Source organism: Rhinolophus hipposideros (assembly GCF_964194185.1).
Source record: "Rhinolophus hipposideros genome assembly, chromosome: 13".
Lineage (NCBI taxonomy): Eukaryota > Metazoa > Chordata > Mammalia > Chiroptera > Rhinolophidae > Rhinolophus > Rhinolophus hipposideros.
In genome coordinates this window covers 11,997,650-12,014,522 of record NC_138059.1, presented here as the reverse complement: position 1 = coordinate 12,014,522, position 16,873 = coordinate 11,997,650, and the positions used below count along the sequence as shown (strand labels likewise).

Sequence of the window (16,873 nt, the reverse complement as noted above, 5' to 3'; positions counted from 1 at the left end):
AAATTTGAAAGTTGATAAGAAAGTAAATCTTAAAAATTCTCAACCCAAGAAAAATAAGGTGTAACTTGATGTTATAAAAACCAATATAAAATACTGTGTGCTTCATATTGTTGTGAGACTAAGATTAGTAGACCCTGAAAATCCTGACACTCCAAAATTAACATTTCCCCAATTTAATTACTACTCCATTTCTAAAACTTAGAGGAGAAAAAAAACTAATGTCAGTGTTACAGCTCATACACCAATCACATTCATACCTTTGGCAAAAACAATCTGTTACTAAGGTTTCATCATGAGCACACAACAAACCTTTCATTATTCACTGAGGGATTATCAACTGATTTTACGAATTCCAGGGTAGCTTCTCCATGCTGCTGGGCCATTTCCCTCTACTGCTGCTGGTAAATATGCAGGGGTATTAATCTTAGTATTTAAAAATTAATCTTAGGCTCAATCCACAAAACTTTAATAATGCAAAAAAAATCCAAGAAAACATCTTACAATGCATTCCAAAGTGAAATATATTTCATATGTCGAAGATTTTCTTAACATCAACTTCCTGGAACCTAACAAGATACCTTCTCTTCACAAGTATCTGTACTGTTTATGTTCACACTACTTTCTGGTCTTCCCTGACCACTGTGTATAAAAATAGCCCCCTATATACAACCATCAGGACTTTCTATCCTCCTTATTTTGTTTCATTCATCTCTATAGAACTTATCACCACCTAGCATGAAATTCATGTAAGTGTACATTGGCTTTTCTGCCTTTTCTTCCCCAGTAATGTCCCCCATAGAATGAGCTTCGAGAATAGAGAGGTTCTGGCTGTTCACTCAGTGCTTTGAACAGTCCCTAGCACCCCGTATGCAACCCAAAATGCACGATTTGTGAAATAGACTTTGAGACTGGAAGTACGATTCCCTTCGGTTATAGGTGAAAAAATGATTCCACAGATACAGAAGTAAAAAGGAACCTAAGCAGAGAACAGATGTTACAAAGTCCATGCAACTGATGTCCCAATCGCATGGTGGCTAAGAACATAAGCTTCACACCGAGACAAAGCTAGACTGCAGTCCACTTACTAGTAGTGACATCGTGGGCAAAGTAACCTCTCCATGTCTCAATTTACCCAACATGAAATAGGAGTAATGATAGCACCAACTTAACGTTGTTATTACAGTGATTAAATGTGATAATGTGTGTAAAACACCACAGCCTATAGCAAAAAATTAGTGCTTAATAAAAGGGAGCTAACATAATATTTATCATCATCTCTCTCAGGTCCTATAACCAATTTATTAATGTCTCCCAAATAATTTGTGGTAAAACTGACAATCTAGTTTCCACATCCATACAACCGAGAAGCAGCAAATTAGAGAGACAAAGCAGTTGCCAGAAATGAGAGCAGAAAAAAAATGGGAGAAATATGAAAAACTACAACCAGATGCCCGAGGTACTGCATTACAGCACAATAATTATGTCCATGAAGATGACGTTTAGCCACCAAGAAAAAGATTCCATTACATTTAATACATTGTTTTAAGATGGCAAGAAAGTGTGATTCTAAAATTAGATTTCCTGAAAAACGGTTTACACAAACTTTTGTTTGTAAAAGATAAACTCCCATTACCTTCAAAGTTCCCCTTCCAGAGAAAGAGCAAAGTAAAAGAGCTGATATTATACAGAAGGCTTGGATGCCTCCGCTATAAATACGCAAGAGTGTAATTTATGCCAATCTCTCTATTGAAAGCTTTTTTTGACATCCGATTAAAGATCAAATCATCTCAATATGGGATCATTGCTCTCTCATAGTCTGTAATGTATCTCAAGTGTGGATTTCAGTGAGGTGGTAAATAGCTCCACTTTACTGTCTCAGGGACATTGCTAAAACCCTGTAACAAATCTGCATCTATTAATCCTATTTCCCATAGCAACACAATATCCAAGGTGGTCTGAGATGAGGAAGAAAATCAAATTTCAAAATCAAAACCAGGCGAGGACGGGTGGCTCAACTGGTTAGAGTGCGAGCTCTGGGCAACTGAGCTGCCAGTTCGATTCCCACATGGGCCAGCGAGCCCTCCTCAACTAGAATGAAGTCAATGAGCTGCCGCTCAGCTCCCAGGTAGCCAGATGGCTCAGTTGGTTGGAGCGCGGGCTCTCAACCACAAGGTCGCTGGTTAGACTCCTCGACTCCCGCAAGGGATGATGGGCTGCGCCCCTTGCAACTAACAACTGGACCTGAGGCTGAGCTGCGCTCTCCACAACTAAGATTGAAAGGACAACAAATTGACTTGGAAAAGTCCGGAAGTACACACTGTTCCCCAATAAAAGTCCTTTCCCTTTCCCCAATAAAATCTAAAACAAAAATCAAAACCACATTCCAAATTTCTTAAAAGATTTTTTTGTTGTTCAATTCTTTTGTAAAAACATTGGTCACCATTTAACATACAGTGGCAACAAAATGCACCCAATTTACATGCATCAACAAGTCAATAAATCATAATACATGGACAACATGAATTTCAAACAGTACTAAAAAAGCTCATGTTGCATTTAACCAGTTACAGTGCTTGTAATAAAGAAATAGCTAATACAAGAAATAAGAATTCCAGTTTCAATCCGAAATAAGGTTCTTCATGTCAAGTTACGTAAAACAATGATTATATGAAGTAATTATCTTAAAGGGAACTGTTTTTCAGAAATCACTTTGTGCAAAGCATCATCTAATGTAGAATATGGTCTTGAAAAAATGTGTACCTTAGGTTAAGGACAAAAGGGCTCCAGTTTTTGAAAATTAACTGAATGATACAAATTTTTATTGTGTTCATAAATTAAAGTATCTTTCATATGAAGGTTATATGTTCCATGTTTTGACACCCTTAATAATTCTGTAGACATCAGCTAAACTAAAAGATTCTGTAAAACTGGGTTATTTTCAACAGAAAAAAAAAAAGCCAATAATCAAAAGCCCTTTCTAAACTCACAGGCAAGGTTTCTGGATATGGGACTTAATTAATAAGAAGAAAGTTTAAGCACCACAATAAAACGCTTTTTTAGAAAACAGAAAGGACTGGCAATATACAAGTTAGGGACAACAGCACGTAAACATTTACAAAAAAAAAATTAATAAGCGCTCTAGTCCTCTCATCTGAAATAATAAAAAAAAATTTTTGGTGTGTATATGGTATTACGTGGAAGATACATACAAACTACACTTTTGTTTAAGATATCAAGTTCTATAATTCTAATTTGATCAAATGAGACTGGCATATTACTTGTACGAACAAGAATGGTACATATTTATTTTTATACTGTATAATTTATGTTTTCCCTCAAAAATTTATGATTGAAGGATAGCACTAAATTATTTTGAAGTGCACAGAAGAGATTTTATGACAAATTGCCTTGTGGGGAAAAAAACAGCTCCTCTGAAAAATAAGAGCTCAAAGTAAATGTATACAAATACAACTTCCAAATAAGATAGTTGTAAATGTGGCCATCTTATAAGTTTCCCTTCTTTTGCATCTATTTACCAACATAAATAATTTCAGTGGCCCAAATAGTCATTTTAATTTCAGTTTTTCTCCTCCATGATGTGTTTAATTACTCCTACAAGTAAGAGTGATTTTCTAGCATGCGTAACAGGCCACATGCTAACAAACTTTAAGGGTTCACAAAATTTAAGTTTATGACTCATACATGGTTATACTTAAGTCAGATATACAAGACTGGAAATGAGTAACTTCAACCTAGAATATGATTTAAACACCACAAAAGAAGAAAAATGACCAAAAAATTCAACTCATGTAACTTTTGACTACTAGAATATATAGCAAAACACAAAATATAAAATATTTAGTTTTCACCTCAAAAAAAGTTGTCCAGAAATAAAATTCACTAAACCAGATACAACACAACATCAGGATTATGAGTATGAAGTATACAGGCTCATTCAATTAGAGGAAAGGACACTTTGGGGGGGGAAAATCTTTCCCAAACAATATAATTCATATCTCATTAACCTTACAAACATCATGTCAACTTGACCACTTATACCATAAACCTTCTTGACAGTTCCCATTTTCTATTTCTCTAAGAAAAAAATGTTTTTGAGCCTCTTAATTTCTAAGTGTCATGTCAAACTCCTCCTTAGTTCACCCTAATTCCACAATCCCCATTAAAATTACCCTAAAATAACCATTTTTTTCCTCTCAGGAGTCAGAAAACATCATGTAGTTATTCAAACTTGAGAAATTAAAAGTAAAAAAATCAACTAGAAATAATACACTTAACATATATAGTTTTATGTAGTAGAGATACCACATAATTATTCACTCTGATTAACCTCTGGTTCTTCAGACAGTAAGGTCAGAAAATTAAAATGAGTACTAAAACTGTAAAATACTTAAAGTCTGCATCTATTTTGAATAGATGTGAGAGTTCAAAAATGACAGAAATTATATAATTGTGAATGTTTACTGTGAAATAGTATAAAACTGATGTTGCCAAAAAGAGGGTAAAAAAAATATCTTCAACTGATATTAAACATCTTAAGTAATTTGGAAAAATTGTCAGGTTAATTTGTAACTAGAGGGAACAACAGAAAATGATTTCGTGCATGTACACATGTTAAGTAACAAATAAGCAAACCCCAAGTCTGTACAGTACACCAATGATTAATACTTAAATGATATTTTGATATATAAAGAAAGAGAAGGAAAAGGTAAAATGTTGACTGCCACTGATGAAAAAAGCATTTCAACAATTTACACAAAATGATACTAAACAGTTTTTTAAAAAAGATGTCCTATGAAAACCAAGCCACAATAAGTTAGTGTTTTCCATAATACATGCTCAATTATTTGATCCCATATCTATACACTGTTACTTCTTAATTCCTAAATGTTGTGACAGAATATTTAATAATTGAGGTACATTAGTTTACATCTTTTTATAGGTACTCTAAGAGGGTTAATTTTTCTTTTCCAGTTTTTCATCTTCTTCACCTACTCCCAAGAAAATCAAAGGAAACATTCCTAGAATGCAGCCAATAGTCACCCCAACAGCTTTGCCCTAAGGAAACAAAAGAAAACATTTTTTTGAAAGTTATTTGATCCAGGTAAAAGAAATCCTTGCTTAAGTATCTATGATAAACAATTACTACATACTATAAAATTCAAGTGTGACTGCATTTTTTTTGTCATAGTAACTTAAACATAAAAATATGCTACAAAAAGGTTATAAAACAATGGTATTTAAAGTTCAAAGCAACCAGAAAAAATTATTTTTATAAAATTGTTATAAAAATAACATTGAAGAAATATTCAAGTAGAAAAACTTTTTAAAAATATACATATATTTTAATGTCAGAAGATAGGAAGACAGGAAAGAAAAACCTCACCCAGATTTTATTTTGACCTTCGATAACATTTGTATTTATTCATACAGAGGATGCAAAAAAAAGTATACACATTTTAAGAAAGGAAAAAAACCTATTAAAATTTTGATAATAAATACTGATAACAAAAGATGAATACAAATCACATCTGAGGTATTCAATAGTGGTTACCGTCAGCGTCCAGACACTTCTGATTACGGTGAACTACCGCTTGAGCATAGATAACATCTCTTAAAATGTGTATACTGTCTTTTGGCACCCCCAGTATAAGCTAGGGAGAATATATTCTGCGTTGGATTCCTGACTGCCCCTTCTATATGAAATGACAATTGCTAATAGACCCCTCTCCCCTTCCCACCATTCTCTTAGCATGCCTGTTACTATCATCCATGAAAACCAATGCCTTCCTCCCACGCATTTTAGGAATGCCAGTCAATGAGTTCCGACACAATTATCTCAAGGGCACATAAAGTCAGTAGAGCAGGGAGGTAGGAAAGAAGATACCCTTTTCTGGCTCTGTAACCCAGGACCTGAAACATTTTTCCATTGTAAAAACAGTTACTTACACATTATCATCAGGTCGTCTGATCCTCCAGGCCCTATAGTTAACTACATTTGCCCAACCTGAAAACCTGAGTATATCTGTAACACTGTTCTACAGGAAAAGATTTTCAGAGTTTCAAACAATCAAATTACAAATGATGTTTTAACATACAACCTATGTGAGTTAGAACCAGGTGTATTGGCATATATTATATTATGGGAGAATTTCAGAGTTAGCTTATGTCATAGCTAGATGGCTGATCACTAACTTCAACTAATTCAGGTTGTTTATAACCAAATGCTATGTTACATACAGAGTAGAAGATTTGCTCCTAATATAAAACAAGCAGAGTTAACAACTAAGGAATAGAATCCATATGCTTGTGGGGATTTCTACACACACACACACACACACACACACACACACACACACACACACACAAATTCAAGTTAGTAATTGAGGTGCTTTTGTCAGAGAAGAGGAGAAATGGACTTGCATATAATATAGAAAGAAAACAGAATTATCGATTATGTGAGAAAAGGAGACCTCAGGAAAATAACCTTCTCTTGAGCCCAACTATAGCATTAAAATGTTAAGCCTAACTGCTAGAATGTTAGAATACCCTTATTCCTCAACAACGCTGGCTGATATTGGCTAGCTAGTCTCACTTTAATTTATCTACACATTGCAAGATATGGACGCACACATATATAATTATTTATACACCAACAGATAGGTCCAAGGTGGAGCCTGAGAATGTGCATTTCTGGAGGTCCCCACACAGTGCTGGTCCAGCTGGTCCTGGCATCACACTTGGAGAACCACTACCCTATACCACCACCTTCGTCCATGGTATGAACTATCTCCGACCTTTTCAGTGAGGCCTGCAGTGACCCTCTTACTTAATGCTGCAATCTGTCTCCATCCTAGTACTCCCAACCTTTTTCACCCTGCTTGGCTTCTTTTTTTCTTTAATTCCCATTAACACTTGCGAACTTCTAATATACTAAATATTTTGTCATGTTTTTCAGTTGTCTTTCTCCCCCTGCTAGACAGTAAAATCCACCCGAAAAAAGATCTTGTTTTGTTAACAGAGTAAAAACTCCTAGGTCTGTACCCTGGGTATAGAAAGTAAACAATAAATATCTGTTGAATGAATGACTGGTAATACTCATCACCTCTAATTCAGACCTCTCTAACCCTTGGCCTTGAATCCAAATACCTACTAGGTGTCACCACTTGAATATCCTACTAGCATCTCAAATTCAATGTGTCCAGAACAGAACTCATTCTCTTTCTTCGCAAACGTGTTCTTCCTCCTTTTCTTCTTGACTTAATTGGTGACATTGTGATCCATCCAGTCTCCTTCCTATTTAAGATCCACTAGTACCCCATCACCGAGGTACGAGGTTCAGGCTCTTTAGCACGGTTTATACATAAACAGGAAAATGCCTGTCCTGTCTTCCGTCTCCAATGCTGTTTTCTACCGCTGCTTCTGTCCACAACTACTACATATTATACCAAGCAATACCTAATTTCTTGTATTTTTCTGAACATACCCTGTTTTTTTCATTTCTACTTGCTAGTCAGTATACTTAAAAATTGGCTTAGATGTCAAAATTGCCAAGAAATCTCCCCACCAAAACAAATTTCTACCCACAAAGTGTTAATTCTCTTACTTGTGCTACTGCTGTAATGCGTAGCACAGTGTACAATTCTTTTACTGCATATGCCATGCTAAATTATAATGTGTTTAACTGTCTTGTTCTCAACCTAAACAATCCTAAAAAGAACTATAGTTTATTATTCATTTTCTGTCTTGCACATAACTGATACTCCTCAAGATTAACTGAATCATATGAAAAATTTTTTAAAAATACAAAAAATAAGTCAATAAAAAAATTATTCTTCCTCTGAAAATTGCAAGGCTTTGACAATTTTTGTTAAAAACTCCACTGAAATCTATTTTAATCTCAAATTTCTCAAGGGAGTGAACTATACGGTGTCGTATGCTGGCAGCCTGAAGTCACTACCATAAACCACATAAAGTACTTACCAAATGTGTACTAACACGTGTTTGCCACATGTCAACTTGCTTTGGCGTGAGATCGGGAATTGACAGGCCTAACCTGGAGGCCAAAGCTTCAACGTAGCCTGCAAGTCTTTAAAAATAAGTGAGGACAGCATATGAGTTTTTAAAGAGACATACAAATGTCCTCATTTCTATAAGTAAAAACTAATTACTACAGAGAGAAACAAGGTAATCTTACACCTGTAATTGGCACTCCAGAAATGGTATAAACATTTTTTTACAACGTTCATTTTTTATTGTGTATAATAAATATATCCAGCTTAAAACTATTTTCATATCTATGTATTTAATACATAGGTAAAGTAATTTACTTTTAAAAATTATGCTCTACTGTTAACTTTAAAAAAAACAATTCAAGGTATATAAAACTTTTTTGCAACAATTATAACTTATGCACTTATTTTAAATTCAAAGTAAAGCACTTTAACATATGATATAAATTAATAACTGTCATCAGAAAGCAAAAATTTCCAAAATTTATCAGATTGATATAATAGGAAAAACAGACTAGAATTTTCAGGGCAATCTCAAGTATTTACCAATTCTAAGTCACCATCACCTACTGGATACAATCTTACTTTATGAATTATAAGGAAGAAAAAAATTGCCAACTAAAACTATGCATACCATCAATTATAAGATGGATCCCAATGTCAGACATGTTGTCTAAAATAACTGTGCATCTAAGAATTTATAAAATGTGGTATTTGTTATTTAATGACATTTTTTGAAAGGCACGAGAATAAATAGTTCTTAAATATAAACACTCCCAACAAAACCTCTATTTCTGATCCAACATAATCCTTTTATGATGCAATTTAAAACTAAATGGCCTTAAAATCTATTAGATCATTTGGTTCTATTAAATATATAGAAAGTTATCACAGTAGCTATATCATTATTAACCTTAATGTTGGAAACTGGGAAATGGAATGTTTAAGGGGTGATATCATTATAGATTTATGTCAGGAATTTCAGGAATACAAAATTCCAGCCTTGGCCCAAAAGCAAAGAAACTTTGTTTTTAATAATAGCTTTGGCCCCAACTCCAGTGCAGAAGTCTAATATATATGGTTAGATCACTTACAAAGTTGCCTTTGTCTAGATTAGAGGGCTAAATAGACTTCTATCAGACCCAAATCCAAATCTCAAAACTTACTGCTCCAATGAACGAAGGAAGGAACAGAACCAAAGACTGATTAAGACAGAGTATTGTTTATTACAATAATTAATGCCAACTTAGTCTAATTTGTCCTTCCCAGGCTTCCTCAAACTCAGGAAGGAGCCCAGACTATCTGCCGCTTGGAAGAGAGATGTAAAAATAGAAAGAGAGACAACTGGCCTTTTCGAAGCAGGCATTCTCAGTTTGTTTCATCATTCCTGCCACGTGGAGTAAAAAGAACAAAAACGGGCCCAAATGTGTGCTTAGCCATTATTCCCTGTGAAAGCCCCTCTATTTGGAAAACATGCCCATTCAGTCAGTATCTTCACATTTGAGCCATATCCCTTCTTCTCTTTGGGCTTAGTGGGAGGAGAGAGGGGTGGAATAATGATGGGTTCTTACTTTTAATCCTGCCTCACCCTTGGAAATGTCTAAAATATACACAAATACTTAACTCTGCTTATGTTCCAGTAGTTTTACAAAAATGTGTGCATATATCAGAATCACTTGAGAAGATTATTAAATATGACTGTCAGGGCCCCATGCCCAGAAACACTAACGCTGTATGACTAGGGTACGACCCAGGCATCTGGATTTGATACACACAAAGATTGAGTGCTATTGATTTAGAAATATTCAATTTTAAAATTTAGTTCTAAAACACACAAAAAATAAATGTCCCTTTAGCTTTCTCAATCAGAGGAGAATGGAGAAAAGAAAGAGAGCAAGTATATACACACATACACAAACGAATAAATGAATGAACCTACCCAAGTCCAGCTAAATCTGACACAAGATTTCCCAAAGCAGCAGCTAAAAAAGTGAAAAATGGACAAGTGAATTGTTACATGGAAGTCAGAAAAATCATTATAATATCTCAGTATGTAATCAATAAAGCACTGGTCTGGAAGAGTTGTCACATTTCTCAGATTATAATTATATCCAAAGTAACTCATTGGGTAGCTCTGAATCTCAAGATTTCAAAATAGAACAATTCTTCTGAGATTATAGCATTCTACCTAGGAATAGGAAAAAGCAGCAGGTTTTTCCTATTGTGGCAGCCAATTTCCATTTTGGCTCTAATATTAAAACATCTGTACAATATTTTGCAGCTGTAACTTTCAGATAGTATTTGTTTAAGGGAATTTGGATATTTGGAAGATAAAGAGTAAAGCCATATGTACAGCACTGAAATTCAAGAAAATCAAGAAATGTCTTTTTCATTAACTCATCTATTTCATGTGTTCCACACAATGAGTACAACACACAACCATTTCCAAATTTCACCATCATGAAGAACAGAACAGTGTTAACTGTGGGGGTGAGGGGCGGAGGAGAAAGAGAGAGAACCAAAAAGATTTTCCATCTTTTATTTCCTTCTTTAATTTCTCTACCCAACTTAAAAATAAATAATCTAATAGAGAAAAAGGGTAGAAAGTTGTTAGGGTAACACTGAATTAAGAAAAACCTTTAACATAGTTAATATAGATTATTGTTACCCATTAACTAATACAAGGTACCTAACATTTCTCAGGAAAAAAAAGTGCTTCATACACAAAATTAAGAATTAGAGGACTAGGATATAGGAGATAAAATATGAGACATTTCAATGAGTAAACTCATTCAAATTATCCTCTTCTAAACCCAACCTACCTACTGACATGTTTTATACAAACACAGACAATGGAATAATTACATTACTATTATTAAATACCTGCCATAGTTGAAATTCCCAAAATAATTCCAATAGACATCTCAATATGGGTTCCCTGAAAAATAATTACAAAGAAATTAATCTTAAAAATTAAAGCTGAAGTGACTATACAAGAATAGTAAAACATTAATAAAAACAGGTAAAATAATAAACTCATGTTATTTTAGCAAAATCATATATACAAAATATGCAGAAATATGTACATATAATGCATTAACTCTATTAATATATGTATTCATGCAGAAATAATATCAATATTTTATTCATTAAAATCAGGCTTTCATAAAAATAAAAAATATCAACACACATAGCAACATAATCATTAAGAATCTGGAATTTATATTTTCCTATCAAAGAGAAAGATGCTTTAAAGCTCTTTGAACACTGTCGACCAACTCACCTAAATTTTAAATTCTGAATGATACATCTATACTATTGCTATTTACTCTATAAATGATTAAAAAGGCAAACTAAACCAGCTTCTAGGAACCCAAATGCTCATAGATGTTGAAAATTATCCTTATAACACTTAGTTCTTTAACCATGAAATGAGACTATGTGATTCATTTATAAGTGACAATAGCATTTAATACAACAAAAATGACAACAACAACAAAATGAGGCTTCCTTGTAATATTTCCACTGAACTTATCTATTGAGAGAATTTAAGACTTTCTGTATCTATCTCATTCCTCTGAAGAAAAGAGGGGCTCATACTTTTAGTTCTACTTCTAACTTTAAAGAGAAGGAACTCACATGAAAAAATTAAACTATTCTAATGGGTTACTGCATAGAATAAAGAAGAAATTCTCGGATGTGTTGTGCTAGTTTAGTTCTAATCCTTGGGCAATGTTGCCATAAATGGACTTAATCTCCAAAAGCTTTCTTGAATACTGATGCTTAAAAAATTTTTTAATCTCAAAGATATTTGTGGAAGAAAAAAAATGCCCTATCTGGTACGTAGAAATATTTTATTACTCAATTATTTACAAAACTGAAGAGAAGCTGAGTTAAGTTTTCCGCAGTTTTTTCCCCGTAGACCTTTGGGTTCCATGGCTTTAAAATACAGTTCTTATATATTCCAAACAGTCAGATGCACAAAAGTCTCCCAAGCAGTTAAAATTACAAGGTTGTAAAGATACCCAAAGAAAGAGATTTCTGAAGAATGAAAGAAAAGAACAGGCACAAAGAATAAAGATGTGTATCTTTATATATGGATTAAAAAAAAACACACAAAAAAACAAAGTCAACCACAGGAACTTTAACACAGAAGAGAAGCACCTAACAGCTACAGTGTATAAGAAATAAATACAGCATCCTTAACAGCAATTAATCATTAAAAAAGACCTAAGGAGACTCTGTAATACAAGTACTTAAAAAGTATGTAAGTACTTAATCATTTGACTAAACTTAAGGAAATTGACGGTCCTTCTAACAGTATAAAAAGCCTCATATAAAGTCAAAGTTGGTTTGAAGGTGAAGGACAATCACTCCTTTATATTTTCCATCAAATTTCATGTTAACAGGTGAGTTAGAAATTATAAACAAATTTAATAATGGTTGTCTTAAAGTTATACCTGGTTCCTTACCTTAATACAATTAATCTAGCTTAGAATTCTAATACATTTTATTTTAATTAAACTGTAAGAAAAATAGTAATAAAAAAAACCCACCACATTAAGTTACAAAGAGCATCCCAATAACATTAAAAACATAATAAAAAAACTATGAAACCAAAAGCTTAGTATGAACAGCAGCTACCAATAAAGGTCAAATCTATTACAAGAAGTTATATACAAATTTGATTTTATGACAACTAGGGAATCAGCAGCCCAGAGAGAACACCTAACAGGAAAGAGGAAAACATCAAATGTCAACGGCATGATAGAAAAGAAGAATCAAATATCTTCTTAACTTACTATCTTAAAACAGACATTGTCCCACAATGTTAGGAGGCTATCAGTGTGTGTTTTTTTTAAGTTAAAAAAATTCTTGTAATAATGATCACTTGTTTCCCTTTTCACAGATTCTATAGTTAATATTATTTATGTATTTTAGTCTCCGCAGTCTACTACAAAGACTATTTGGAAAATTTCACTGTCCCTAAATTAGTGTGCCAGTATCACAGGACAGTATTTTTGTCACACCTATTGCTCTTCATCAGGTGTTGAAGTCAGTGGCTTAAATATTTATTTCAGTGTTATATAAATAACAACCTGGCGATAAGTCCCTGAAACTAGATTTCAGAGTAAAGTAGGAAAACAAATATTACTGAATTGGAGTCAGCCATCTGGGGCCTATAAACTCTCATTTATGCTACTGATGAGACACAGCCCTGAGTAACAACACAAAATAGTGAACAATATTACCGTCATTTGGCTCTAGAATGTGGGTGTTTTATTTTGTTTGGATTGGTAGCTCTAATTTAAACACAGATATCTGTAACTTTAGATATTTATTTCAAAGAAATGGTAAGACCATACTGGGAAGGTCTTACTCAGTATCTACAAGGCTACCCAGTTTCCCTATTCTGATCTCTGTTCAAAATCTACCTGAGCTCCTCTTTGGGCAAAATATATCATCTCAACACTTTCCTGTAGCAGGATAGTTTTTCAGCATTATCTAAGGTCTACTGAGGTTAAAAAATAAGTGATTAGTAAGATAGTGTGGGAGGTACTGGCTGTCAATAGAGAATCTAAAATATTGAGTGAGCTGTGTAAAAATTGAAAAAAAAAATATTTGCCACAGAAAGACTTTAATTCAGACAATCCAGTCAAGAACACACCAAGTCTAACTACAGCTTACAAATTCATCACAATGGGGTTTTCATTACAATTAGATTTGATTTATGTTAACTCTTTAAGTAATCTAACCAACTCAGATTTTAGTAATGTCAGAAAAGGCAGTTAGGGCCGGCCAGGTGGCTCAGGTGGTTAGAGCTCCATGCTCCTAATTCCAAAGGCTGCCGGTTCGATTCCCACATGGGCCAGTGGGCTCTCAACCACAAGGTTGCCGGTTCAACTCCCACAAGGGATGGTGGGCTCTACCCCCTGCAACTAAGATTGAACACAACACCTTGAGCTGAGCTGCCTCCCAGATGGCTCAGTTGGTTGGAATGCATCCTCTCAATCACAAGGTTGCCTGTTCAACTTCCGCAAGGGATGGTGGGCTGTGCCCCCTGCAACTAGAAAAATGACAACTGGACCTGGAGCTGAGCTGCGCCCTCCACAACTAAGACTGAAAGGACAACAACTTGAAGCTGAACGGCACCCTCCGCAACTAGGATTGAAAGGACAACAACTTGACTTGGAAAAAAGGCCTGGAAGTACACACTGTTCCCCAATAAAATCCTATTCCCCTTCCCCAATAAAATCTTTTTAAAAAAAGAAAGAAAAGGCAGTTTAGTTCTAAATGGTTGAATAAGTTTCTCATATTCAGATATATAAATTGACCAATTTGATTCTTTTTTTAATGTAATTATTTTTACTTTTCAGTTAGAGTTGACATTCAATATGACATCAATTTGATTCTTAAATACATATTAGGAAAATGTTGAAATCAGTCAAAAACTAGCATTTTGAAATTATATTTTAGAGGCTTTTGCCGGACTACCCTGCTAAGTATGGAATTATCTAATGGGTGCTTAACATCTCCAAGTTATGTGCATGCTGGAGTATCTTCTGTGACTATTTACCCTGTAAGTTTCCTCAAGCAGGTGAATGGCCAGACTTTTTAGATATGTGATCCCCATAATATGGGCATAAAGTGAGACTATGTATAGCAAATAAAACCATTCTTAAATGAACCAGTTTTAGATGTTCTTTAAGCAAATTTTATAATTTATACAATGTAAATTATCCTGTTATCCCTACTTGAAACCAAATATTCTATTTATGTCCATCTGTAGTACGTGTGACCTCCAAAACACACACACACACACACACAAACAAACACATGCACACACAGAGACAAACAAACTTCCATCTCTCCTATGTATTTTCCTCACATTCAATAATCCTCAAATCATTCCATTTTTTTAAAGCAGTCTCTTACACACTAGCTAAAATTTATTTAAAATATTTTTTAATTAGAGTCAATGAAGAAAATGGATAGAGCACTGTGCAGTTTCAGAATACTTGCATTTTAATCATGGGCTTATTTCTGACTTTAGAACTGAACCCAATATTGGTATCCTTTAACAAAAGGTGTCACATAACAGTAAGAAAGGTAAATCATCCATCCTTGAGGCTACACAACACTTTTAAGGGACACCCTTACGTTAAAATAACCACAGCAAATGAGAACTTTTTTAACACTACAGTGAAGCAAAGACAGAAGGGGTATATATTCACAGTGCTCTGAACTGAAATTTAAAACACATTCGTGTTAAATGGATAGACTTATCAAACCATCCTTTAAAACATTTTTTCATTGGAAAATTGAACAGGGAACTAATCAAATAACATATATGATGTAAACTGCCAATACAATTAAAGAACATCAGAAAATCTTATGTAATTTTTTCTTAAATAAGGATGTTGAAACTACAACAGGATAATACAGACCCAATAAATATGTTTATTATTGTCAATGCTTTAATACAAGTCTTAATGATTAACATATATGATGCCTTAAAATTGAGCTATAGTCTTATTCTAGTAAAAAATAGCTTCATTCATTATGATGTTAATTAAAACTTTATAGTTTACAATACACAAATGTCAGGAAAATTCAGACCACATACATTTCTTTGTACAGTTAATTACAACTCAAAATGTATGTAATTAACATACAGTTAATTACAACTCAAAATAGAAGGAGTGAGAGAAAGAACTTACTGCAACAATCATAATTGCATTATCCAAAAAGCCAAACCCTACGAAAGGTATCGCATTGTGGATGAATACTGAAAAACATCAAAAACAGAAAAACACATTTTAAGATTTCTGTAATTTAAAAATGACAAAAACAGACCACATGATCAAAGTCTCCTACATAGAACTGATAAGCTTTGCAATTTGCTTTCCATTCCCCACAGCCAAAAGATTCTGCTTCTGCTCTAAGTTTATCTACTTGGTAGAAACTATACTGAGGAAAAAAACAAAATAAAAAACACATAACATGTAAAAATAATTGTGTTAGATTTTTGTGTTTTCTTACTGGCAACAAACAACATACAGTTAATTACATACAGTTAATGGCAGAACAACTAAGTAAATACATGTTATGAAATTACCTGTTTAATTTGCTATTGACATCAATCTGTTTCTCTTACACTTAAAGACCGGTATCATACAATTGATCTCCACATTAGAAATAATAACTTCCCTGAATCAAATTTAAGGAAGCTATCAGGTCACTTATACTCACTAAACAATTTTTTAAACAAGTGTTTAAAAAAATGTGATTCTCTCATCTATATCGGACACCTATGTGCAAGTTCTTTTTCCTCCCACAATGCATCAGTATCCGTGAATGCTTTCAGAAACCATAAACAGTATTTTATTTAAAGTAAAATGTAACTTGGTCTCTTCCTACCAAAGGCACACCTTACTTCACCTATCTAGCACATAATCTGAATAACCTGAGATAATAGAAGTGTAACTAGAAAGAATTATACCTGTACATGTTACACATTTAGCCTCACTTTTGCATCTTCAGCACACTGCAGAATGCCTAGTGCACAGTAGATGCTAAATAACCATTAGTTAATTAAGTTGACCACTAATGTAGAAAGGAAGAGAATTCCAAATTGAGAGAATTGAAGGCACACTATGAAGCATCAAAAGTTGGGGACACTTAAAAGATCTTATTCTAATTAATCTATAAATTCCAAGGTACAGTCAACATCAGTACAACTGAGGACTTTTTTTAGATAAACATCAAAATTCTGAGTTTTACACCATATCCAAAAAATAGGCCCTTAAACCAACTGGTTATGTGTTCAGCTTCAGTAACTT

General features: G+C 33.7%; 1 protein-coding gene across 3 annotated transcripts in view; it reads right to left on the bottom strand.

The window, feature by feature from the left end:
- Window positions 1-2,383: 2,383 nt before the first annotated feature.
- TMEM65 (transmembrane protein 65) overlaps window positions 2,384-16,873 on the bottom strand; it is a 35,963-nt gene continuing 21,473 nt past the window's right edge. For all 3 annotated transcript variants that reach the window (XM_081070185.1, XM_081070186.1, XM_081070187.1), the window contains 5 exons: window positions 15,752-15,819; window positions 10,914-10,968; window positions 9,970-10,012; window positions 8,002-8,107; window positions 2,384-5,076 (listed from right to left, as the gene is read on the bottom strand). In XM_081070185.1, the coding sequence (XP_080926311.1) occupies window positions 4,975-5,076; window positions 8,002-8,107; window positions 9,970-10,012; window positions 10,914-10,968; window positions 15,752-15,819 (374 nt within the window). In that variant the 3' untranslated portion in view covers window positions 2,384-4,974. The remainder of the gene's footprint in view (window positions 5,077-8,001; window positions 8,108-9,969; window positions 10,013-10,913; window positions 10,969-15,751; window positions 15,820-16,873) is intronic.